Genomic DNA, 27,753 nt, shown 5'->3' with positions numbered 1-27,753 from the left:
TTCTCAGACCCTATAATAAACATAAGCTTGATTTCAGGTCTCATGAGTGTCTCTTTTTGGGATACTCAACCTCCCATAGGTTACAAATGTCTCTCCTTCTGGCAGGTTGTTCATTTACAAATATGTCATTTTTAATGAGTTTAGATTTCTTTACACTGAGTTGTTTGAATCCTTAACCATTTATGCATCTACTTCTTCACATGTTTCACTTAATCACATACCTATTGTTGTTCCTTCACAGGTTTCTTCTTCTATTAATCCTATCAATCATGTTTTTATTAAAGCAAGTCCCATCACTTTTGTTGAACTAAATTTAGTTGCTTCTATTGATGATCAATCATCACCCTCTATTGTTCCTCACTACCCTTGTCCAGTTATGTTTCTATTGATCCACCTTCTTCTTCTAGCCATGTTCAAACCATTGTTCACTCTGCACCTACTGCAAAAACCAGTCCTCAAAATTTTGAAACTACTTCACCACCTAGAATAGTGAATGCTCATCCTATGCAGACTAGGTCAAAGTCTGGTAACTATCAACCTAGACTTCATCCTTCTATACTTACTCATTGTGAACCAAAAGGTGTAAAATAGGCTTTAGCTTATCCTAAGTAGAAGGAAGCCATGCAACAAGAATATTTAGCATTACCTCAAAACTAGACCTGGGATCTGGATCCTCTTCCATCAAATAGAAAAACAATTGGGTGCAAGTGAGTTTTCAGAGTTAAAGAGAATGTTGTTGGGCCTCTTGATAAATATGAAGCTTGTTTAGTGACCAAAGGGTTTCATCAAGTTCAAGGTTTTTATTTTAATGAGACATTTTCTTTTGTCATCAAACCAGTAACTATTAAACTCATTATTTCTCCTGCTTTGAATCATCGTTGGGATTTGTTTCAAATAGATGTTAATAATGCTTTCTTGAATAGACTGCTTGAGGAGTTAGTTTACATGACTCAACCTCTAGGATTCGAGAGCTCTGATTCATCTTTGTTCTGTAAGCTAAATAAAGCTTTGTAGGATCTTAAACAAGCCCCTAGGTAGTGGTTTAAAAGATTGCAATCTACTTTCAAGGATTTTGATTTTGTAGCAAGCAAGTGTGATTCATCCTTGTTTATCAACAAAGCTCAATCTGAAACAATTTATCTTTTGGTTTATGTGTGGATGACATTATAGTTCACCTCAACTAATTCAACATCTCACTGGTCACTGCCAAACTTAACTCCACTTTCTCATTAAAACAACTAGAAAAGCTTGACTATTTTTAGGGTATTGAGGTCAAGACTCTTTCTGATAAATCTTTACTACTTACTCAAAGTAAGTATATCAGAGACCTCTTACAGAAAACTTAAATGGTAGAGGCACAACCCATATCTTCTCCTATGGTTACTAACTATAAATTGTCCAAGTCTGGAGCAGATATCTTTTTATATCCTACTCTCTATCAGTCTGTAGTGGGGGCTTTGTTGTACACTACAATTATTGGACCTGAAATAAGCTTTACGATCAACAAAGTTTGTCAATTCATCTCTAATCCCTTAGACACTCATTGGGTGGCAGTTAAACGTATTCTAAGGTACCTCAAAGGGTCCATTTCTCATGGTCTTCATCTCAAACCTACAATTTCAGGAAGACCTCTCTCCATTCGAGCTCTCTGTTATGTTGATTGGGTCTTTGATGTTGATGATCATAGATCAACATCACAAGTGGCAATTTATTTGGGCCCTAATTTGGTGTCTTGGTGGTCCATAAAACAAGTTGTGACAAGGTCAAGCACTGGAGCAGAATACCGTAGCTTAACTCAGGCTACACATAAAACTTTATGAATTCAAACACTTCTCACAAAACTGGGAGTTCCTTTCACCGTACCAGTCATTTTTTGTGATATCCAAAGTGTTGTAGCACTAACATATAATCCTGTTCTTTGTACTCAAACCAAGCACATAGAGATTAATGTTTTCTATGTTCGAGAAGGAGTGCTGGCAAAACAACTAATGGTTCATCACATTCCAAACTCAACGTACTTAGCCTCCTCCAAAGCGTCAACCACCTTGAGTTTGCAGGAGGCACGGGAGTATTATAAGAGAGCCGTAGTTATTTGCAGTCTTGGAGTTAAGCCTATTTAAGTCTTAGTGAGTTAGTTCATTAAGATAGTTAGTTAGTGACAACTAATTACAGCTGTATTAACTAACAGCTTTGTATGTATAAACAGTTTTGTACTCTTAAGTTACTTGGGTTAATGAAACTAGTTTCTTTCCTCTTTCTTTTCTGTATCAAAATATCTTCTCTCAAGATTCTATTAAAATTTATGTGAATACCCTTTTTCAATTTTCACATTACGCATTCCAATCGCAAGCGCAATCCTTCCACGCTTGTTTTCTCGCTCTACTCTACAAGTTCAATTTCCCCCAATCGCTTCACTGCCTTTCATCCACCCAATCAACTACACCTACCTCTTAGTACTTTTTCCCAATCTTCCGTCGTTTTTTTTTTTTTTTTTTGTAAAATTCATATTAAATTTCTCACTTAAATTTGTGGAAATGTGCATTAATTTTGATTTCATCACTAGGGATCTACAAGTGGCCACGTGTGGAAGGTGAAGATAGGTTTTACCGATTTTGATACATGTAACTTTTGGTGCAGATGGTGGCTTTTTTCATTGGCATTAGTATTTGTCAATTGGACCTTTCGTGTATTCCTGAAAAGAAAAAAAAAAAAAAGAAGAAGCAATGCAGAAGTGGGAGAAGACCGGAGAGGACGCACAACGCAGAACATCAAGGTGAAGGTGAACGTGGGAAAGATAGAGAGAGGGGAGAGAAGGATAATTTGGACTTTGCTGTTTATTAGCCATTGGATAAAAAGTTGTCCCGTGGTTTAGTTAGTTCCAAATATTTAGATTGTCTGTCTTGCTCCTCTTGTTTTGGGCTGTCTTCTGACTATTATTTAAAACAAACGCTAGACAATTTTTTTGTGCTGTCTTGTTCCTAGTAAGATCTTATCTACCAAGCAAAGGACAAGACTGTATCAAATGATTGTTGCCTTCGAAGGCCAAATCATGAATTTCTAAGCAAATTTTAGCAAAAACATATCAGGAAACACTAAAAATAACTACGTTATTCTCAAACATCGGTACAAGCACAACCTTGTGAGAATGTCAATAACTTGAAAATCACATTACCTTTTGCATAATTGCTTAAATTTAAGTTAAAATCCATCATAAACCATTCTTTTCACTTTTGACACCAAGAAGCCATTGTGCAAGATGAGACAGATATGGCTCTGCCTGGGAATTATTACTCAAGATTGATCCAAGACTCTGAAGCTCAGTATTAAACTCTTTCTCAAATTTTCTGCAATCATTTATTTTGGTCAGAATTTTCACATGACATGAAATAATTAGTATAAAATAAATAATACATATAGCAAATGTATTGTTTTTGGACTTACAGAACAGAATCAGTGACTGCCATATTTCTGGTGGTTGACTTCAGGACCTGGCCTGATTTCCATTTGGCTTTATTCAAGCCTTTTGAATCATCAATAGGTTCCTCTGGGTTATGTAATTCAATAGAAGATGATATAAGCCACTGAGTTGCTGCTGCATATTGTAGGCACATGGATTTAAGCCTCTCCACCTTCTGCATTTGAGAAAAATCCATCATGAAAAATCACAAACCTTTCCAATTAACAAATAGCACATATCAACCTGTACTTCCTCTGGATGACTATAAAATAAAGAGTCACCTCATCATGTAAATAAAATAATCAAGAAAACATATTTCTGATTAAATTTATCAAATTCCACATTCTTATAAATAGCAAATTTATTATATTAAGAGTTTATCATACATGTATCACAAGGAAAATAGCAAACCAAAAGTTTCATGTTAATAGACATCCATCATTTGCCATCTACATTCCCAGACATGTTTGTAGTAGTATATGGAGCGCTAAATATAGCTTGTATTATTGTATACAACATCAAAAAGGACGGGTTAGAAGTTTAAGCTTTTTGGTGAACAAAGTATCCTGGAATTTAAAAATTATAGTGTAGTAAGATTACTATAATATTAATACAAACACCTTTTATTTAGTTTTTATTACAAATTGAAATTGTCATTGCTTTTCGGAAACTAACCTTCAGCAGCTCAGGTAAAAGAAGTAAACACTCTCTCAAGCACTTATCAAGGAAAAAATCATGATGTTGTATAACCTGTTTCAGATAGAAAATGTCAGACTTTAAGCATCCACCACCCCACCCAGCTGGACAAAAAAACACAAAAAAGAAAAAGGCATACACATTATTTTTATATACAAAGGATGTAAGACCACAATAACTTACTTCATCTATGCTATTTGCTGACTGAAGTCTGTTATACATCAGATGCCAATTGGGTTCAATAACCTAAAAAATAAGGTAAATAGTCACAAACCAAACCTAACTGCTAGTCACAGTTTGGACACCAAATTTATGAAAAGAAGAAAAGGCTACACACTTGTACCCAATTCTACAAACGTCAAAGAAAAATAAAGCTTGCCTCAAATGTCAGATAGTGCAAAAGGCTATTAATAAATTTAAGCATGCTCCGGCAAAGAAGAGATGATCTGGAGATAGCAGTTCCACTTGTATTGAGAGCACGGACTCCCTACAATATAGAACCAAAATGATATGAAAGGAGATGAACACAACAGACCAAGTAAACTAAAGTAACGGCACTCATAGCCATACTTGATGTACTTGCCATGCTCCACATAACTGACGGTCAACATGTTTGCAGTGGAAAAGAAATCGAAAAAGTAATTGGTACTTTGTAAGGGCTTTACGTGATAACACTATAGACAGTGGCCAGTGCACCTGAAACCAGAACCAAAAATAGAGCATTAATGATGCAAATGCAAGGGACTCTGAGAAACTTATGGAGAAGGAAAGACCTTGTAACTTAGTGAAAATGTTTCAAGGCTAGTGATGCTAACAGGCTCCTCCAGATCATTGTCACCAGAATTTCTCAGAGTAACTTCAAGATCATTAAATGTGCCCAACCTTCTAAGCAGAGAACATCTTTCCTGAAAGTGAAATGTTCGCATCATGTGTGAATACTGAAGTTTACAGCTCTGAGAGTTTCTTACAAGCTGAATTAGTTACTTGCCACAACACAGGTTAAGCCTTCGTGAAAAGGATCTGCTGCAGCTGCTGTAGTACGCAATGCAAGGTCTAGAAGAGACTAAACAACAGAGAGGAAAACAAGAAAATAGAAAAGGAAAAGCACATAATTATAATATAGGTCCCTTTCAAAATTAAAATAGGCAATTGACAATTCAAATTTACTAGGAGAAAAAAATTTAGGGTAAATTGAAGGATATTTCATTACTATACCTGCAGCTTCTCAACTGAGACTTCATCAGGCTTTTTAGCCAGTTCATCTCGTGCAATATCCATAAAATGTACTAAGAAATCACCCTGTGTGATCATGAATATTATATTATAATACAATGAGTATAAGCCAAGAAAAAGGGTGTACATTATCATTGGGAATTGGTTTCTGCAAGGAAGAAGAAAACCAGTCTTTGATATGCATCTGTACAATTATGACTAACATAATCATAATACCATCTTCAATGGTTCCATAAAGCCCTAAGAATATGATATTCAACCTGATAACCTTAGGTACTGTCAAAAGCCAAAAGAAATATGCTTGATTCTTGATTAACCCAGCTAGTTTGTTCCTAGTTTCCTACAGTCCTCCTTTTCCATCTTATAGCCCTCTCAATTTTCTTCTAGCCAACAAAAATTAGCAAATCATAACGACATCTCCATCAAAAGTTTAAATCCATCTAATTACTGAATTTCATGATTAACCTCATGAATCATGATCATAAAGCAAGGATGCAAAATTCTACTGCAATATAATTTGTTTAGAAAACTCAAGTACAAGCAACAAACATTACATCTGCATTTAGAACTGTGTTAATCGTTCTGTTCTATTCAAAACTTATGCATTAAAAATACAAATAGCCCAGTGATGCCTAGGGTGCATTTGATTTGCTTTATTTTTTTTTCATTTTCTATTGATATTTCGTGTTAATAATTACAAAAATAAGTCACTTTTATATATTCAAGAATTTGCGAAGAAAAATAAGTGAAAGCATGTCATTTTGTAATTATTAGTACTTGAAGTTTGAATTTTGTGTGAAATCTCACACACTCACCACACAATTATTGCTTTCTATTAAACATATATATATAGAGTACAAAAGGAAGGGAGACAGCTGTTTACACTGACACAATACAGCTGCCCCTCAATAAGCTGAACTACAACAGCTACAATACACAAAACTACACAAACTTTTAACACTCCCCCTCAAGCTGGAGCATACAAATCATATGCACCATGCTTGGAACATATAGACTGAATCCTAGTTCTTCTTACGGACTTAGTTAAAATATTTGTTGGCTGGTCATTAGAATTGATGAACTCAATGATAATTTCCTTGGACAATAGTTTCTCTCGAATGAAATGATAATCAATCTCTATGTGCTTAGTCTTCTCATGGAAGACTGGATTTGAGGCAATGTGGAGAGTTGTCTGATTATCACAGTATAACTTCATTTGCACCACTTCACAAAATCTCAACTCTTGAAGAAAATGTTTAATCCACATAAGTTCGCATGTAACCATAGTCATAGATCGATATTCAGCCTTTGCACTGGATCGAGCAACAACAGTTTGTTTCTTCCTTTTCCAAGAGATAATATTTCCCCCAATAAAAACACAATATCTTGAGGTAGATCTCCTATCCATGGGACAACCAGCCCAATCCGCATCACAATATCCAGAGACTTGAGTGTTACTCTTGTCTTCGTACAACAATCCTATTCCTGGAGCTTTCTTTACATATCTGAGAATACGCATGACAACATTCCAATGATCAACATGAGGATTTTGCATAAATTGGCTAACCACCCCAACAGCAAAGGAAATATCAGGTCTTGTAATGGTGAGATAAATGAGTTTTTCCACAAGTCTCCTATATCTCTCGGGATCAAGGTAAACTTCACTTTGATCTGCCATGAGCTTCAAATTTGGGTCCATAGGATTATCAACAGGTCTACAATTTTGCATGCCTGTTTCCTCCAGTATATCAAGAGCATACTTCCTCTGTGAGATCACAACACCATCTTGTGATTGAGCCACCTCAATACCAAGGAAGTACTTCAAATATTTCAGGTCTTTGGTCTGAAAATAGCTGAATAAGTGCTCTTTTAGCTGGACGATCTTAGTAGCATCATTTCATGTAATCACTATATCATCAACATAGACCATTAGATAAACACACTTTCCAGGGGATGTATGAAAATAAAAAATAGAATGATCTACTTCACTTCGTTTCAGCCCAAAAAGTTGTACAATGTGACTAAATTTACCAAACCAAGCTCGAGGAGATTGCTTCAACCCATAGAGAGATCGGTGTAGCTTGCACACAAGGTCATACTCCCCCTGAGCAACAAATCCAGGGGGTTGCTCCATATAAATTTCCTCCTCAAGATCACCATGAAGAAAAGCATTTTTGACGCATGGCAACCATAGCAAGAAACAGTCGAACAGTGGTGATTTTAGCTACAGGAGAAAAAGTATCACAATAATCAAGGTCATAGATATGAGTGTATCCTTTAGCTACTAACCGAGCCTTAAGCCGATCAACCTCACCATTGGGCCCGACCTTAATAGTATAGACCCATCTACAGCCAACAGTTTTCTTGTCAGGAGGAAGAGGAACAAGTTCCCAAGTACCATTATTTTCAAGAGCCTGCATTTCATCAATCATGGCCTGTTGCCATCCAGGATGATCAAGTGCCTCATGAATATTGGTAGGAACAGTAAGAGAAGACAATGAGAAAACAAAGGAAAAATATGAAGGAGACAAACAATGATAACTCAAGAAATTATAAATAGGATGAAGATTACGAGTAAATTGAGTACCTTTCTTGATGGCAATAGGCCAATCTGAATCAGAGTGATGAGAAGAAGTGGAAGTGGAAGGATCCATGGTTTGAGGATCTATTGGAGGAGGATGAGAATCACGAGGAGAGGACTCAGGCACTGTAGAATCAACTTGTCATGTCCTGCGTTGATATGTAATAAGAGGTGGAGGAGCAACTTCAGTTGAACTTGGTGGAGGAGATGGGACTCCACTAACATTTCGGTTGGAATTACCTAGTGGACAAGGAGATGGAACTAGAAGGACTTGCTAGAGGGAAGAAGGATAGTCCATGGAGGGCAAGAAGAAAGGTGTGTCCTCAAAAAAAGTCACATCAGCAGACATATAGTATCGTCTTGTAGTTGGAGAGTAACACTTGTAACCCTTTTGAAGACGAGAATAACCCAAAAAGACACATTTAATGGCCTTAGCAGAGAGTTTATCTAAACTAGGAGAGAGATCATGGACAAAACAAATACAACCAAACACTTTAGGAGAAACATGAAATAATGGATCATGAGGAAAAATAATTGAATGAAGGATTTGGTTTTCAAGAGAAGAAGAAGGCATCCTGTTTATTAAGAAACAAGCAGTAAGAACTGCATCTCCCCAATGGTGCATAGGAATATTGGATTTTAACATTAGGAAACGTGCAGTTTCAAGGAGATGACGATTCTTCCTCTCTGCTATGCCATTTTGTTGTGGTATATGAGGACATGTAGACTGATGTAAAATACCTTCTGAGGATAAAAAGGAGGATAGATCATGAGAGAAATACTCTTTAGCATTATCACTTCTAAAAATCTTAATAGTTTTTCCAAATTGATTCTCAATCTCATTAAAGAAAGACATAAATATAGACAAAAGTTCAGATCTGTCTTTCATTAAATAAACCCAAGTACATCTGGAGAATTCATCAATAAAGGTTACAAAATATCTAAAACCAAAAGATGTGACACGACTTGGTCCCCAAATATCAAAATGAATGGTAGAGAAAGCCGAGTTACATCTTTGTGCAGTTTGAGGAAACGATGACCTAACATGTTTTCCTAGTTGACAAGACTCACATTCTAAGACTTGAAGATTCTTAAAACTAGGAACCATCATTTTCAATTTTGGTAGATTTGGGTGACCCAGACGATCATGCAAAAGCTTGGGTTTTGAAGTTGCAAAACAGAACACAGGAAAGCTGGATTCTAAGTAGTAAAGTCCTCATGATTCACGTCCTTCTCCAATCAAACGACCCGTACCGTGTTCCTGAATAACAAAAGAATTAGCATTAAAGGTTACTGAGCAATTTAACGAACGAGTCAACTGACTTAATGAGATTAGGTTGTAGGGACAAAGAGAAATAAATAATACAGAGTTCAACTTTAATGAAGGAGACAAAGAAACTTGAACAATTCCTTGAGAAGCAACTTTGGAACCATTAGCTATAGTAACAAAGTGAGGAATTTTTGGAAAAGAGATGGATGAAAAAGATGATTTGTTACCAAAGATATGATCAGAGACACCTGAATCAAGTATCCAAGGACCAGGACCTTCCATAGATTGAGAGATACATGTTGTTGAAACACATGGTACAGAGGAGGATTGTGCTTGGTTGCTGAATTTTTCAAATTTGAGCCACAAATATTCTTGGTACTCCTCATCAAAGAACTTACAACAACAACAACAACGCCTTATCCCACTAGGTGGGGTCAGCTACATGGATCAACTTCCGCCATAATGTTCTATCAAGTACCATACTTCTATCCAAATCATCAAAGAACTTAGACTCTGATTTATCTGATTTAGATACATGTGCTACTTTGTCAGAAAAGTCATGTAAGGAGTAACAGTTTTCTTGAGTGTGACTCATCCTCTTGCAATAGGTGTATTGAGGACATCCACTCCTTCCACTGCGGCCTCCTCTATTGTTACGACCTCCTCCTCTTCCACGAGGTGCAACCATGGCTGACGTTTCCACGACTTTAGCTAAGTTTTCATCTTTCAACACATGGGGCACACGAAGAAGTCTAGTAATGAGAGAGTCCATTGATGGAACTTGGTCATCAGCAAAAACTTGATCACGCACATGATCAAAATCTGAATGTAGGCTTCTCAAAACAAGAACCATGTAAAACTTGTACAGCTTCCTGTTTACTTCCTCTAACGAATAAGCCACAAGAAACCTTTTCAACTCTTCCACTGCCACTCGAGCTTTACCTATATGTGCAATCATATCATGGCTGGTTTGTTTGAGAGCAGCAACTTTCTGGGTTGCATCAAACAGACTTTGAATATCATTGGCAAATATCTCTTAAGGATTTCCAAAACATCCAGCGCAACAGATTGTCATAGCACAGCACACAGTTGAAAATCAAGTTTTTCCCACTTAGATTTCTTGTCGTTTGGGACAGCACCAACTCCCTTTTCCAAGTGGTCATGATATCATTGGCCAAGAAACCACAACTCCACTGAAGCAGACCAAGACAAGTAGTTCTTCCAGTTAAGTTTTGCAATAGTGATGATGGGGGTTCCAGAGAAGGAGAACACAGGGCCGGAAGAAGTCATTTTTGACCAAAAGAAAAAGAAACCCTAACGGAGTAGAAGAAGAGGATGCACGGGTTGGAGAGCAAGGGCTGAAACGGGCCCAGAAGAACACAGTGAGGCGTTTGAAATTGGTCTGGCAAGCTTCCGGTGGCCGGAGGGTGGCGCATGGACTTCAAGCGTCAGAACTGGCGCAAACTGGTGGCGGCGCGTGGCTGAGATTCTGGCCACGCAACTTGCAGAGGTGAGTCACGCTCCTCAAGGTCCACCCAACCCTGGATTCGCCGGAGGAAATGGTGGCCGGAGACGGCAGCAGCCGGTGGCGGACAGTGATCAGAACAGTTACCCGCTCTGATACCAACTTAAAGTTTGAATTTTGTGTGAAATCTCACACACTCACTACACAATTATTGCTTGATATTAAACATATATATAGAGTACAAAAGGAAGGGAGACAGCTATTTACACTGACACAATACAGCTGCCCCTCAATAAAGCTGAACTACAACAGCTACAATACACAAAACTACACAAACTTTTAACAGGGAAAATATATCAACTAAAAATAAAATTAAAAAACACCAATATCACTATTGTTTTGCCAGCATAGCTAATTAGTGTCTCTGAAATTAATAAAGATGATCATGATCATACCTGATCAAGAAGAAGGTAGTGTTTTATAGAACGCAGCCTTCCCGTTAGATCATACTAAACAAAAATATAATTTACCGTCAGAACTTGGATTTTTTAGCAATAACTATTGCAAAAGTATTAGAATATAAGCCGAGAAACTTATCACCTTATCTATATTCAGACTAACCTTTTCCTTAATGAGATTCAAGAGTTCACCGCTTGCAAAGTTATAAGCAGCCTTAATACATTCAAGATAATGATGATTTGAGCCAAAACTCATGAGTTTTGAATTTTCTGATGGAGGTACCTAAAGTAACAGGTAATTACATTTAGTGAAGCAATCCCTTTTACCACAATAAAATATTTAATAAGCAACTTAGAATCTTAAGGGTTGAGGAAAACAAAAATTTATTTCATATAGTACTTACAAAGTACAAACATAACAGTAACAAACCTGAACATTATGCCCGCATTCTCTCATGACATTTAGATATTTTCCAGTTGTCAAAATTGTCCCCGCAATATTTTCAAGGAAACTAGGAATTCCATCTTTGAGGCTGTATCGTTGTCGCCAATACTTAGCTTCATAATCTTGGGTGAGACTCTCCTGTAGAGAATTTTAAACTGAGACTGTATGAAAAACAAGTTTTGATACTATGGGCTGTTATAAATGATTAAAGATTTTGACTACCTTTTGAAGAGATTTGTCCTCTGCGATGAAAAATTCACCATAAGGATCATCTATAATACCTTCGTAAACCCATCTTCGTGTTCAATTCCCAAATAAACAAGAAAGTGAAATGCTAAACAGAGTCAAATAAAGCTTAATAACAAGAGCACACAAGACAATGGTAAATTTTTTGCGAAAGTGCTAAATATTTTTTTATGGCATCAAAGGCCTTCTTTAAACATCCATGCCAACTGATGTTCATAGATCAACCAACTAATATAGAAAAAAGAAAAGCCTACATCACATTCATAACATAAATTAGGAATTTAGGATAATTGACCAATAGAACAAATAAAACGGACAAGTCGTTGCAAAAACACAAGCAGAGAATTTGTTGTCAGAAAACAAGATTTAACACATTGTTCACATCTTTTCAGATGCCTCGGACATCAGAAGTAACCAAGCTACCACTATGATTAGTCAAGACAAACAATACATCATAAAGCATTTGAAAAGGTAGCTTGGATATTATGTAGCCATAGTCACCACAAAAAATTGAACATTAACTTGACTAGGTGTATGGCTTTTCTACATATTAATGATCATGTCAAGGTTACTTAGTTAAATATTCTTCAATTTTTAGACAACGGGTCATATGACCAAGTGAGGGAATGGGAAATGGATTAGACAATTGAACATAGTGAAGGCTTTGTGTGAGCATCAAACGTAAGTCTACAAGAAGGGTTCCTTTCGTATACTTGAAACTGAAGGAGAAATTCTCTCCTTTCTCTCACAGCTTTATTCATTTCAAAAAAGACATATATATAGAGTACAAGATGGAGAGAGAAGGGCAATGACAGTGACAACTCACTGCTGCCCTTCTGAACAAGCTTACTAACAAAGCTACCTAATATAGATAAAATACAAGGATATCCAACACTCCGCCTCAAGCTGGAGCATATAAATCATATGCATCAAGCTTGGAACATACAATCTGAATTTTAGGTCCTCTTAAGGACTTAGTCAAAATATCTGCTGGCTGATCATTAGAACCAATGAACTCAGTGACAATCTCCTTGGACAGAAACTTCTCTCGAATGAAATGACAATCAATCTCTATGTGCTTAGTCCTTTCATGAAAAACTGGGTTTGAGGCAATATGAAGAGCAGCCTGATTATCACAATACAACTTCATTGGCAGCTCTTCACAAAACCTCAATTCCTGCAGAAACTGTTTAATCCACATGAGCTCACAAGTAACCATAGTCATAGATCGATATTCAGCTTCTGCACTGGACCGAGCGACAACTGTCTGTTTCTTGCTTTTCCAAGAAATAAGATTTCCTCCAATGAAGACACAATAGCCTGATGTAGACCTTCTATCCATGGGACAACCAGCCCAATCAGCATCACAATATCCCGATAGTTGTGTATTACCCTTGTCTTCATACAATAACCCTTGACCAGGAGCTTTTTTAACATATCTCAGAATATGCATGACAGCATTCCAATGGTCCAAATGAGGATTCTGCATAAACTGGCTAACCACTCCCACAGCAAAGGAGATATCAGGTCTGGTAATGGTAAGGTAAATGAGTTTTCCCACAAGCCTCCGATATCTCTCGGGATCAGGATAAACATCACTTTGATCTGCCATGAACTTCAGGTTTGGATCCATAGGACTTTCAACAGGTCTACAATTCTGCATACCTGTTTCTTCTAAAATGTCAAGAGCATACTTTCTCTGAGAGATCACAACACCATCTCCTGATTGAGCTACTTCAATACCAAGGAAATACTTCAAAGGACCCAAATCTTTGATCTGAAAATGACTGAATAAGTGCTCTTTTAGCTGGGTGATCTTAGTAGTATCATTCCTTGTAATCACTATATCATCAACATAGACAATTAGATAAACACATTTTTCAGGGGATGTATGACAATAAAATACAGAATGATCAACTTCACTTCGTTTCAGTCCAAACATGCGGACAACATGACTAAATTTACCAAACCAAGCGCGAGGAGATTGCTTCAACCCATAGAGAGATCGGTGAAGCTTACAAACAAGACCATACTCCCCCTGAGCAACAAACCCAGGAGGTTGCTCCATATAAATATCCTCCTCAAGATCACCATGGAGAAAGACATTCTTAATATCAAGTTGATGGAGGGACTAGTGACAGATAGCAGCCATAGCAAGAAACAGACGAACAGTGATGAGTTTGGCGACAGGAGAGAAAGTGTCACAGTAATCAATGCCATATACCTGTGTGTAGCCCTTAGCCACCAAGCGAGCCTTAAGCCGCTCAACCTTACCATTGGGCCCAACTTTAACAGTGTAGACCCATCTACAACCCACAGTGGTCTTACCAGGAGGAAGAGGAACAAGCTCCCAAGTACCATTATCTTCAAGAGTCTGCATCCCATCAACCATAGCCTGTCTCCAGCCAGGATGATCAAGTGCCTCACGGACAGTGGAAGGAATAGTAATGGAGGCCAATGAGAAAACAAAGGAACTATAAGAAGGAGACAAACGATGGTAACTTAAGAAATTATAAATAGGATGAGGATTACGAGTAGAGCGAATACCTTTCCTGATGGCAATGGGCCAATGTGTGTCAGAATGAGAAGAGGTGGAAGGAGCCATGAGTGGAGGACTGGCTGAAGAAGAACGAGAACCACGGGGAGAAGCTTCAGGTACTGGAAATCCAATCTGCGTTGTCCTGGGTTGATCTGTAATCAAAGGTGAAGATACAACTTCAAGTGAATCCGGTGAGGAAGAGGGACCAACAATGACATTTTGGCCGGAGTCATCTAGAGGATAAGGAGAAGGAATAAGGAGAACTTCCTGAAGAGATGAAGAATGGTCTTCGGAAGGTGAGAAGAATGGTGTGTCTTCAAAGAAGGTTACATCTGTAGACATGTAATATCTTCTCAGGGTTGGAGAATAACATTTGTAACCTTTTTGAAGACGAGAATAACCCAAGAAGACGCATTTAACTGACCTAGCAAAGAGTTTGTCTAAACCAGGAGACAAATCATGGACAAAACAAGTACAACCAAACACTTTAGGAGAGACATGAAATAGTGGATCATGAGGGAAGACGATTGAGTGAGGGATTTGGTTTTCAAGAGAAGAAGAGGGCATCCTATTGATTAGGAAACAAGCAGTAAGCACTGCATCTCCCCAATAATGTGTAGGAACATTTGAATTTAACATTAGGGAGCGTGCAGTTTCAAGAAGATGACGATTCTTCCTTTCTGCTATGCCATTTTGTTGTGGTGTGTGAGGACATGTAGACTGATGTAAAATACCCTTGGAAGACAAAAAAGAAGAAAGATCATGAGAGAAATATTCTTTAGCATTGTCACTCCTGAAAATTTTAATTGTTTTTCCAAATTGATTCTCAATCTCATGATAAAAAGACACGAATATAGGCAAAAGTTCAGATCTGTCTTTCATTAAATAAATCCAAGTACATCTGGAGAATTCATCAATGAAGGTTACAAAATATCGAAAACCAAAAGATGTAACACGACTTGATCCCCAAATGTCAGAATGAATGGTAGAGAAAGCCGAGTTATATCTTTGTACAGTTTGAGGAAATGACGACCTGACATGTTTTCCTAGTTGACAAGACTCACAATCTAAGACTCGAAGATTCTTGAGACTAGGAACCATCATCTTCAGTTTTGGTAAACTTGGGTGACCTAGACGATCATGCAAAAGTTTGGGCTTTGAGATTGCAAAACAAACCCCAGGTGGGCTGGATTCCAAGTAGTAAAGTCCTCGTGATTCATGTCCTTCTCCAATCAGTCGCCCCGTCCCATGTTCCTGAATAACAAACGAATTAGCTGTAAAGGTTACTGAACAATTTAACGAACGCATTAACTGACTTAATGAAATTAGATTATAGGGACACTGAGGAATGAATAACACAGAATTCAATTTCAGAGAAGGAGATAATGAAACTTGACCACTTCCTTGAGACACAACCTTGGAACCATTGGCTACAGTAACGTGGTGAGGAATTTTCGGAAAAGAGAAGAATGAAAAGGAGGATTTGAGAGATACAGGCTGTTGAAACACATGGTACAGATTAGGATTGAGCTTGGTTGCTGGGTTTTTCGGATTTAAGCTTCAAATACTCCTGATACTCCTCATCAGAAAATCTAGACTTTGCTTTCTCTGAACGAGAGACTTGTGCAACCTTGTCGGGAAACCCATGCAACGAATAACAATTCTCTTGGGTGTGACCCATCCTCTTGCAATAAGTGCAATGAGGACGTCCACCCCTTCCACTGCGACCTCCTCTGTTGTTGCGGCTACTTCCTCTTCCTCGAGACGCAACCATGGCTGACGTCTCCACTCCATCAGTAGGATTCTCATCCTTCAATAAATGAGGCACGCGGAGAAGCCTAGTGATGAGGGAATCCATCGATGGAATCTGGTCTCCAACAAGTACTTGATCACACACATGATCAAAGTCTGAATGCAAGCTTCTCAAAATAAGAACCATGTAGAACTTGTCAAGTTTCCTATTCACTTCTTCTAATGAATCAGCTACAAGTAACTTTCTCAGTTCTTCCACGGCTGCTCGAGCCTTACCCACATGAGTGATCATGTCATGACTGGTTTGCTTGAGGACTGTAACTTTCATGGTTGCATCAAACAAACTTTGGATATCATTGGCAAAGATTTCTTGGGCTTTCTTCCAAAAGGAACGACATGATTTAAATGATCGAAGGATTTCCAAGATATCCGGCTCAATTGATTGCCATAACACGGCACACAGTTGATAATCAAGCTTCTCCCATTCAGGTCTTTTATCATCTGAAACAGAATCTGAGGTTTTCTCCAAGTGGTCATGGTGTCCTTGACCAAGGAACCACAACTCCACGGAAGCAGACCACGAAGGGTAGTTTTTCCAGTTCAGCTTTGCAGTGGTGATGGTTGGGGTCCCGGAGAATGAAAAACCAGGTCCAGAGGAGGCCATTTAAGAGCCAAACAGCAAACCCTAACACACAAGAGAGGAAAACACATAAGAGCTGACCAAACGGCTTGCCGAAAGAAGGAGGTGAGGCCTGAAACGCACCCAGGAGGCGACGACGAAGCTGCCAAGACCGGAAGGGGCAGCTTCCAACGCCGGGACGGCGGCGCGTGAGCTGCACGCGCCGGAAAACGCGCAACAAAGAAGCGGCGCGTGGGGCGTCCGACGGCGGCGCAAGTTCCAAGGGTGGATCGCGCTTTTCGAGGCGATCCGAACCTTGGTCTCGCCGGAAAAATCTGTCGGAGATGACGGCGGCGGCGCGACGGCGGACGGCGGCGGAGGACGACGATCGGAACCTGCTTTGGTACAAACTTGAAACTGAAGGAGAAATTCCCTCCTTTCTCTCACAGCTTTATTCATTTCAAAAAAGACATATATATAGAGTACAAGATGGAGAGAGAAGGGCAGTGATAGTGACAACTCACTGCTGCCCTTCTAAACAAGCTTACTAACAAAGCTACCTAATATAGATAAAATACAAGGATATCCAACACCTATGATATAAGGATTTTATCTATGGAAGAGTAGAAAGAAAATGAACAATTTTCAAATGATCTTCCACTCCTATGCCAAAAATATTCCTCTAGTTTTGGGTGATTTTAAACATCCAAATTCCAAACAAAAGAAAAGAGAATAATTACTTAACCTCCACCCACCCCAATTCTCTTCCTTTCCATTTCCTTCCTTCAACATCCTCCATTCCCTTTTAACATCCAAACATGCCGAGATGAAACAATGGATGGTGTGTTTCCATGAAAGATTGGTGCCAGACTAATTTGATTAAGAAAAGGGGAATATGTGTGTGTGTGTGCACACATGTATTTAAAGAAAACAACCTATTGATGAATATCTCTCTCTCTCTCTCTCTCTCTCTCTCTCTCTCTATATATATATATATATATATGTATGTATATATATATATAATTTTACGTGTATCATTTGTGAAAAATGATACAAGTAAAATTATAAATACATAATCAGAATTTATAATTTGTAATTAAAGAAAACAACCTATATATTTGCTAGTCAAGGATGAAGAGCAAGGAGCCACCTTTCAAGTATGCTCATGTAAGCACTACTTGCACATTGGGTCATTTTCTCCAGCATCATCCTGACAGCATTGTCTCCAGCCATAGCTTTTGCCTAGATACAACAGAACCCACAGTGGAGAGAGTTAAGTGCTTAAAACACTGACTCATGAAACTAAATGAAGTGTTGACATATACAGAGAATGGTAGCAATTGCAAGGGAATTTGATACCTGGCTCTGCAGTAAGTTAAGAACAGCAGAACCAGAAATATTGTTGACTGAAGCCTTTTGTATGACAGTGGATAATGCCTGCATTGACCTCATCATGGGCTGAAAAATATCATTTAAAGCACCATTAGAAAGCAATTGGCAAATATTTACATTTAACTCGAAAGTCAAGACAAATCCATACCTGACAATAGAACCACAATCCTTGAAGAGAAAGCCTTCCAAGGCGGAATTGGTGTTCGAGCTGTGACACCATAGCCTGGTAATCCTGGTAGAGATAACCCCATGATGATAAAAGTAGGTTCTTATTCAAATATTGTATTTTGATCAAAGCAATATGATATGTGAAGATCCGCAACAGAGGGAAACATCAATATTGTTACTTTATGTTACTAATTGTTGTCTAGTACAATCAATTTAGCTTGCTCATTCTAGTCATTTGTATGTCAGATAATCATCACAAAGCTACAGCATGAAATTCCAACACAAAAGGCACAAGAATACAGAACATTGTGGTATTCAACAGAATCCACCTGAGGGTTACTACATATAGGTTTACCTTAAGCAAGACAAGTTAGCCCATCAGACACGATAACAGTTTTACAATAGAATTTTATGGCCCAGTTTGACTGCTTCCTAACAAAATAATTTATGGTAACCAATAACCATTAACTGCCATCTGGTCGCTAGTCTACTCAACCCACCCCCATTTTTTAGTTTTGACTATTTCCCTTTTGCTTGTTAATCAATTTCATCTTACTATTTTTGTTTTGTAATGAGGAACAGGCAATCATTTCCAATACTTTGCTTTGGTCAAGCATAACTGACATTCATTTTGGTTATTGTGAGATCCTTTATTGGGAGGGCAGGCCTTGGTGCAACGGTTTTTTTTTTTTTTTTTTGAACCGCCAAGAATATAATTATATTAATAGATAAGAGTACCAGTGGTACTGCAAATAACACAGGAGAAATATCTCCTGAAAAGATACAAAATACATAATCCCCTCACGGGGAACCCCACAAACCCCTCCCTACAGAGCAAACTTAAACAAAAGCTAAGGACATTGTTGAAGACCATTGGTGAAAAGGAGCACAGAAATCCTTTTCCCACCCCTTGAGCCAAGTCCAAGTGAGAAAAATCGAATTATCAACCAACTTATGAATATCAAACGCCTGATTGCAAAACACCAAGTCATTTCTGGATTGCCAAATTGACTTAGTAGCAGCCAGCCACCAAATCTTCCTTCTTCTATTAATGTCCTTCCCTCCAGTTGTAGTTGAGTGCTGAAGAAAATTAACCATGGGATTATTATGGAGAACTGTGTCTTCCTTAACCCAAGTGAAGAATTCCCACCACAGTGGCAGCACCTTGTCACGGGTGAAGAACAAGTGGGATGCATTTTCAGGTTGAGTTTGGCATAGAGGGCATAGGTCATTGTCAAGCTGAATTTGTCTCCTAGAGAGATTATCCTTAGTAGGGAGTCTGTTCCAGAGCATCCTCCAAGCAAAGGACAGAACCTTGGGGGGAACTTTAAGATCCCAAAGCTGATGAAAACCCGAATCTTGATCTTCCAAGAGCTGGTCTGCTTTAAGAAGGTTATAGGCTGATTTGGTAGAGAAGATGCCATTAGGTTCAGCTCCCCACAGCCAGGTGTCTTTCAAATTACCACGAATTCTGATAGCTGCAATAGTCTCTAGGAAAGTTGAAGCTACCCCCATCTCACTATCAAATAGATTGCGTCTCCAAGAGAATTTCCATTCCCACCCATGCTCAGCAAAGTACCCCATATCTTCTACAGAGTGTAGTCTTTGAGAAGATATTTGGTATAGTTGTGGAAATTGGTCTTTAAACGGTACCCCGCCATCAGCCCAAGGGTCTTCCCAAAAAAGAGCTTGATCTCCCCTACCCACCTTCCAAGAAAACTGCTTGGAGACATCCTCCATGAGCGGATGCTGATTAACAATCCTTAAATCAGACCATCATTGAGAGAAGTATTTCTTTGATGGTCGCTGGTCCAAACCTCTCCATCCATTATACTTAGAAAACAGAATCCTACTCCAAAGCTGGTCTGATTGGTGAAACATCAACCATTTCCATTTAATTAGCAAAGCATTATTAAGTGCCTTAATATCTTTAATTCCCAAGCCTCCCTTAGCTCTAGGAGCACACACTTTACTCCAAGGTATCCAAGCTATCTTCTTTCCTTCACAGCTACCACCCCAAAGAAATTTCCTTTGAATTGCAGTTAACCTATTGATCACTGCTGTAGGGGCCCTGAAAAAAGACAAGTAAAACATAGGCAGTGCTGTTAAGACAGCATTTATTAGGGTAATTCTGCCAGCCATAGAGATGCTTCTCTGTTTCCATTTACTGAGTCTAGCTTCAAATTTTCTGATAACTGGTTCCCACACCTCCACTCTTCTCGGGTTGACTCCAATTGGAATCCCTAAATAGCAGAAAGGAAAGTTGAGCATAGCACAGTTTAAACATGCAGCAGCAGATGTGCACCAGTCCTCAGATTTCCCTATAGCTCCAAATTGACTTTTGGCAAAGTTTATGCGCAGACCAGAAACCATCTCAAAGCATCTTAGCATGGTCTTCACAGTTTTGACATTGTCCATAGAGGCTTCTCCAAAAAAAATGGTGTCATCTGCATATTGGAGAATGTTGACAGGCTCCTTTTTTTCTCCCACCAGAAAACTTTGGAAGCAGTTTTTGCTAATTGCTTCCCTCATGAGACCTGTCAGCCCTTCAGCAACCACATCAAATAGAAGTGGGGCCAAAGGATCCCCTTGTCTCAACCCTCTTTGGGGCTTAAACTCAGGGGTTGGGCTGCCATTGACAAGTATTGACACAGAGGCTGAGGTGATGCATCCCTTAATCCAGCTAACCCATTTCTCATGAAAGCCCATTCTTCTCAACATATAGAAAAGGAAAGGCCATGACACAGAATCATAGGCCTTTTCAAAGTCTACTTTAAATACCATACAATGCCTGTTGGACCTCCTTGCCTCCTCCACTACCTCGTTAGCAACCAGAACCCCATGAAGAAGCTGTCTATCTTTTACAAAGGCTGACTGCCTTTCATCAATGAGGAGGGGTAAGACAGATCTCATCCTATTGGCTAGCAGTTTAGCTATGATTTTGTAGACACAACCTATGAGGGAAATAGGTCTAAAGTCACTAATAGACTGTGGATCCATTAGCTTAGGGATGAGTGCAATGAAAGAAGAGTTACTGCCCTTGGGGAATGAGGCATTCACATAGAATTCTGAGATAAACCTTAAGAAATCAGGTTTTAACACCTTCCAAAAGTGTTTGATAAATCTAAAGTTAAACCCGTCCGGCCCCGGGCTTTTATCGCTTCCACAATCCCACACAGCACATTTAATCTCTTCTTCATGAAAAGGCTGTACCAACATGTCCCTCTGGGTAGGAGACAAAACATTAAAGTGAACTTCATCCAAATTGGGTCTGTTTAGGTGAGGTTCACAAAATCTGTTCTGGAAGTGCTGCAGAACTTCAGCCTTGACCAGTTCAGGATTTTCTACCCAATTACCCTCCAACATCAAGCCCTTCAAGGTGTTTCTCCTCCTACTGAAGTTGATGATTTTATGGAAATAGGAGCTGTTGTTATCCCCCTCCTTAATCCATTTACTTCTAGATTTCTGCCTAACAAAAGATTCCTGCAGATTACCTTTTTCCCATAACTCAGCTTGCATTTGCTTCAGCTGGAGGACTTGCTGGTCAGAAGGTTGATGAGGCAGGGAATTCTCCAACTCATTCATCTGCTTCTGAAGCTGATCGATCTTAAGACACAAGTCACCAACATTGTCTTTGCTCCAGCTCTTCAGCCTTTGTTTGAGAATCTTAAGCTTACATTTTAGAGCAAATCCCCCCCACCCCAGGGGCTGATTCTGAATCCAGCATTCATTCACCACCTTGTGATAATCCTTATTATTAAGCCAGCCGTCAAAAACCTTAAAAGGTTTAGGGCCCCAATCAATACTCTTAGATTTCATAATGATAAGGCAATGATCAGAATAATTCCTTTCGAGGTTATGTTGAGAGCTGTCTGGCCATTTTGAAGTCCATCCATCAAAGACTACAACTCTGTCCAGTTTGCTTTTGCATGACCCATTAGGCCTAACCCAAGTGAAGGGCTTGCCCACACAAGGAATATCCTCAACCTCCATGGCAGCGAGCCAGTCATTAAATTCAGATATAATAGAAAGCGCTGAATTACCACGATTGCTCCCCATTCTCTCAGAGGGGTGCCTGATGCAATTAAAATCCCCAACTAGACACCAGCACGGGTCTTGGGATTGCAACTTCCTACTGATCAAATCCTGCCATAGTTGCCTTTTACCCACAATATCACAGGGAGCATACATATTGACCACGACTATCCTTTGCATGTCGGGAATCCAAACCCCTCCCAGCATAATGAAACCCTTTTCAGACACTCTAAGATCAACCTGAAAATTACAATTATTCCAAACGCATAGCAGACCCCCAGCAGCATTCATAGCAGGCAGGCACTCCCAAGCAAGGTCTGAATCACCCCACAAAGCTTGGCAAGAGGCCCTATCAAATAGCTCCCTCTTTGTCTCTTGCAAGCAGAGAAGATCAACCTTATGCCTACCCACTAGGTTCCTAATAGAGGCCCATTTGATGCCTCTACCCATCCCTCTAATATTATAAGAGAGGATATTCATCAGCAGTTTTTCTATTACCCATCTTCATTGCTTCCTCCCTATCACGGACTTCCATGTTGGCAAAGTTTTGGATATGAATAGATTGATCTGTGGCAGCCTCAAGGCCTAGAATTGTCCCGAGATTCCATTGCTGATGAGCTTCGTCCAGCACGTCTGAATTACACTGAATTTTGCTTTTTATACCCCTCCCTGGATCAGTCTTGCTCTGTTGTGGGCCTTTGTCTTGAGTTATACTCATGGTTTCCACTCCATTATCTCCTTTAATTATCTGTGGCTCCTCTTCAACAGGTTCCAAAATGTGGGCTTTAGCTTTGGAAAATTTTTGTCTAACGTAAACTTTGGGGTGCATATCTGATTTTACTTTGGGTATGTGGACTATAGGTAGGGGTCCATCCTTTTTGCTCTCAAATTGTTCCCGAGTTGGGCCCAAACTGCAGTTTGGCCCAATGCAACTTTGGTTCTGCGGGGAAAGCAACGTTGAAGGAAAATGAGTATGCCTTATGTCTCCCAAGATTTCCCCATAAGTGACCTGAGCCTCTGAGCCTCCTGCGTCGCAATTCAAATTAATTCCCACGATATCATCTTCATGCTCCTGAAAAGCAGCTTTCTCGTTGACCAATATTTCCCCTGTTGTGCAACAACTTCCCTCTGCCTTTTCTTCCCTTCTAGTTACAGAGTCAACCTTTGCTGATTTGGGGCTTTGAGGATTATTGGGTATATCCTCTGGTCCATCAGTCCATGCATGATCAGGTTGGTTAATACCCAGCGGTGTAAGCTGGTGCGCGGTGGCACTGCCGTGACCACTGGTTTTGTCGTCTAACCAGTGGATCGAGCCTGGGATTGGCTTCCGTGACGTCAGCTCCGGCGTAAAAGAGAAGCGCGAGTCACCGTCCTCATCTACGTCGTCCTCCAGTTCACCTTCCTCCGACGTGACCTCCTCCGACCAAGTGTCGGACAGGGACGGTCTTCTCGGATTCGAGCTGCCTTCACCCCCTACTTCCTCCACCATCCACACGTTATGCATGATGCCATCCACACAGACCTTAACCTCTTTCCGAATCGCCGGCGGGAGGGGAGTTTGAATCAACAAACGAGCTCTATCAAGCCGGCGGCGATCTTCAGTGTCATCATCAGGTTCGATGACGTCGCCGACGATGGAGACAGCAGTCTTAAGGTGCTTCAGCTCCCACGCCTCTATTGGAAAACCCCACAACTGGAGCCAGACAATCCGATTTTTAGCCCGACATCCGGGTCTCCACTTCTCCAGGGAGTAGAAGAGAGTATTTCCGGTGGTGGTCTCCGTCGTGATAATCTCCTGCACCTTTTCATCCGACAGCCCAGTGAGGAGAATCATGTCGTCTCCCAAAAATTTGGTGCATACATTGGTGCAACGGTAAGTCTTATTATTTGGCTTAAGGTCTAACTCAACCCCACAAAACTGGCTTATAAGGTGAGGACTACCCAAGCCTTATAAGGATTAAGGACTAAAATTGTCATATGTCTAGTCGATGTAAGGTCTCAACACACACACTCATGCCTAGAACTAAACATCTGGAGCGTGGACAAATGCAGGTGGCTCAATAACAGCACCCCCTCACGCCTAGGAATTGACATTTAGGGTGAAGACAAATACAGGTTGCCCAAAAAAAGATCCAGGAAAGGCTCTAATAATATTAGATTTTGGGCTTAGGGCTTAACTCAACCCCAAAAATCCAACTTGTAAGGTAAGGACTACATTGGTCATATATCTAGTTGATGTGGGATCTCAACATTAAGGTTGTTGCCTTGTGACCTAAAGGTCAGGGATTCAAATTTAGGAAGCAACCTCATGTCCTTGCCCCATGCAGGAATAAGGCTGAGTACATCTACCCTTTCCAGACTCCACTAGTTAGGAGTGGGAGCCTCATGCATTGAGACGCCTTTTTTTGTAATCATTTGTTGAATTTCAAACATAAATGATTAAATGTGTCCTATTGACACCTCAATCTAATTTTTTTATAGGCAAATGTTCATTGCTAGTTTGTTAGTTTTTGTTAGCGGGGGATTCGAACCCACGACCTCACCCCCCTCCCCTTCTCCCTTCACCACCAAGACAACCTTATATCTCCTGGTCACCTCAATCTAAATGTTGGATGAAAATGCTCAGACCTTACAGAAACAGACACCACAATACAATAAATATTCAAAACATAGCTCAATTGGCTGTTTCCAGATACAAAAGTGAATACATATACATAAAGAAACAAACAACCATTTCATGCAGAATGTAAGACCAACTGACTCACTATTCAGGAAAACCTACGAGAAGAAGTGCCCTCAGTGCAGCAGAAAAGGCATGATTAACCAGGCCACTCTGGAACTGAGACCTTGACTCCACAAACTGGCTGATCAACAGAAAGCTCTTGCAAAGTGGGAATATCCGTTTTGCCAACTCCTGCAGCATAAAAACTGTCTCAGGCACAGTTACACAAATTCTATCATTCAACGTGAATCTAGAATGCATATATGAAAATTAGAATTCATAATGCGGTTATACATTATGCAGATAAGAAATTATGTAATGGGAACCCCTTGTACTCAAAGCAAGCATGTTCACTATTAATAAAATTCATTGCTTATCAAAAAAAAAAAACAATGTCATTACATAGTTCATAATCTAAAGTCATACTGTTTCATAATTGCAGCTCAAAATATAGTCATAAACATTATGAAAAATCTCACCTGCAGGGCCAAATCCATAGATGGGTCAACCAGGAAAGCAATATCATCATTCTTTCCACGAACTGCTTTGATTAAGATGTAACGCCCTTCAATGCCAGTCATGCTTGAGAGCACATCGTCAATAACAATAAGCTCCTACATTTCAGGAGAAAACAAACAAATGACTGAAACTTCTAAAGCTTGAAACCCTAAGCTGACAATGAATGCAGATAATAACAGTACTTCAAAGCAGAAACAATCACGAAGCAGAATACACAAACACATATAATCATACACATAAATGCATACACAAAAATCAACACTTAAAAATCAAATTCTAGAACTGTACCAAGTCAAATCAGGCTTTGCTTAATTTCTACACAAAAATAGCTTCTCAATCAAACTTTCACTCATCATTTTCATCATAAGCTTTTAAGAACACAAAATAAACTTATCCAGACTAACATTAAATAAGCCACAAATGCAGAACAAAACCTTTGGTAATTCTTTTCCAATAGCTTCTCTAGCAGTCTTAATTACCACCAAAAAAATAGAAAAGAAAAGAATAATCGACAAAACTCCATCATTCGGCAAAACAAAACTAAAATTCTCTGAATTCCTAGCACTGCGACACATATTTCTTATTTTTAAAAAAAAAAAAAACTAGAAATTTGTTATTTATTTGTTTGGTTTAACTTTTCCCTCACATTAGGACAAAATTGTATGCAGCAAAAGCCAATTACCGCAATTAACAACAAGAAATACACAACCAATTCAAGCAATAAACACATTCCCAGAGAACAAAATCAAACAACTAGAGCCAAAACCTATACGGTAATTCGCAATGAATCACCAAAACTGAGAGAGAACACACACACAAACACAGAAAAAAATGAGTAAAGTAGTGGATTGAACAATGCTTATTTCTAACACTGTGAATTCAAGTCAAATTAGGTACGAAAATTGAAATGAAAGCAATTAAATATCGGAAAAGTGAGTAGAGAAAGAGAGGTACTTGAACCGATGGAGAGTAACAGCCTATTGGCTTTTCGAAGTTGGTGACGACGGTTTGGTTCATTATGGAAGAGAGATTGCAGATCGGAGAGAGCGAAGAGATCAGAGAAAAAAAAAGTGTTATGTTGAGTTGAGTTCAGTTAAGGGCTTCCTTTTTTTTATATTCGAGCTTTCTTTCTTCCCTCCGGTATTTTGAATTTTGTATACAGAGAAATTGCAGTCATGGATTACGCTGGATAAATGGGAAGAGTTTAAATCAGAAACCATTTTGACCTTAACTTTTTATGTCATGTTTGGTGTTTGGTGTTTGGGGAGAGGGGAGACAAGTTTGAAATTAAGTTGAAGTAAAGAAGAAGAAAAATTGTACTATGATTTTTAGAAGCAAACCATTCTATGTTTAATATTTGATTATATCTAAATCAATTAATGTTGTTTAATATTTGATTATATGAATAATCGATTAATGTAATAATCAACTAGTGAAAAATAGACATTTTATGCATAACTTTACTTTTATGTTTTTTTTTTTTTACATAAAGAAAGATAATAGGAGATACCGAATGATTTGTAAAGATAATTATAAAAAAAATGATAACTTATAAACATAGTTATATAGGAATAAAATATGTATATTTTATTTCCTTTATATATAGTTATAGATTATAAAAATAGTTTTTTTCAGAATTTTTTTTCAAATTTAAATTAGGATTCCCAAACATCTTATTTTTTTCTATAAACAATTAAGTGGGTTAAAAGCTGAAATGGAAAGGAAAACAGTTTTCACAAATATACTTAATTTCTTCAAAAAATTATAAATTTTTATATAAGTCTATCTCATATAGACAAATTTTTATTTTAGTTTCTACTATTATTTAAGAAATGCCGGACATTGTTTTTTAATATTTGATGGTCTTTGTATAAAATAATTTTATAATAAAAAACATAACAAAGATATTGTCATATTCTCTTGAGAAGCTACCCATAAAATATCTTATTCAAGTAGGTAGAAATTTGTTTTTGTTAGTTCAAAGCAATGAGTAGGTGTTTACTTTTGATCACATAAAATAGTTTGAACAAGATCTTAAATCAAAGATATAACATTAAAAATGGAGTTGCTCAAGGTAATAATTTAGAAACACACAAATCAAAAGCACTAATGAGGATAAAGCACGATAAGAATTATCTTGGTTCACTCCACGTAGA

At 38.7% G+C, this 27,753-nt stretch overlaps 1 protein-coding gene across 2 annotated transcripts; it reads right to left on the bottom strand.

Moving 5' to 3' along the window:
* Positions 1–3,023: 3,023 nt before the first annotated feature.
* LOC100795585 (gamma-tubulin complex component 2) lies at positions 3,024–26,928 on the bottom strand. 2 transcript variants are annotated; one of them, XM_003548569.4, is made up of 19 exons: positions 26,552–26,928; positions 25,558–25,692; positions 25,139–25,270; positions 18,302–18,385; positions 18,121–18,219; positions 17,912–18,003; positions 11,828–11,900; positions 11,591–11,743; positions 11,324–11,443; positions 11,158–11,211; positions 5,369–5,452; positions 5,142–5,216; positions 4,927–5,058; positions 4,724–4,849; positions 4,533–4,640; positions 4,337–4,399; positions 4,133–4,207; positions 3,442–3,632; positions 3,024–3,344 (listed from the first exon to the last, which is right to left on the bottom strand). In XM_003548569.4, exons 1-19 carry the CDS (start codon positions 26,612–26,614, stop codon positions 3,209–3,211), a joined length of 1,995 nt encoding a protein of 664 aa, XP_003548617.1. In that variant the 5' UTR covers positions 26,615–26,928; the 3' UTR covers positions 3,024–3,208. The 2 variants fall into 2 exon arrangements, with proteins under 2 accessions (XP_003548617.1, XP_006599140.1); XM_006599077.3 differs by lacking the exons at positions 25,558–25,692; positions 26,552–26,928 and having other exon boundaries at positions 25,122–25,258.
* Positions 26,929–27,753: the final 825 nt, after the last annotated feature.

Source organism: Glycine max, chromosome 16 (genome assembly GCF_000004515.6).
Source record: "Glycine max cultivar Williams 82 chromosome 16, Glycine_max_v4.0, whole genome shotgun sequence".
In the NCBI taxonomy this organism is placed as follows: Eukaryota; Viridiplantae; Streptophyta; class Magnoliopsida; order Fabales; family Fabaceae; genus Glycine; species Glycine max.
This window is presented reverse-complemented; position numbering and strand designations above follow the sequence as displayed.

Coding starts and splice junctions, on each gene's coding strand:
- LOC100795585 (XM_003548569.4), bottom strand. CDS start 26,614: ATGAACCAAACCGTCGTCACCAACTTCGAAAAGCCAATAGGCTGTTAC. Junction 11,744..11,827: donor AGGACAAATCTCTTCAAAAG/GTAGTCAAAATC, acceptor AATTCTCTACAG/GAGAGTCTCACCCAAGATTA. Junction 5,217..5,368: donor TCTCAGTTGAGAAGCTGCAG/GTATAGTAATGA, acceptor TCTGTTGTTTAG/TCTCTTCTAGACCTTGCATT.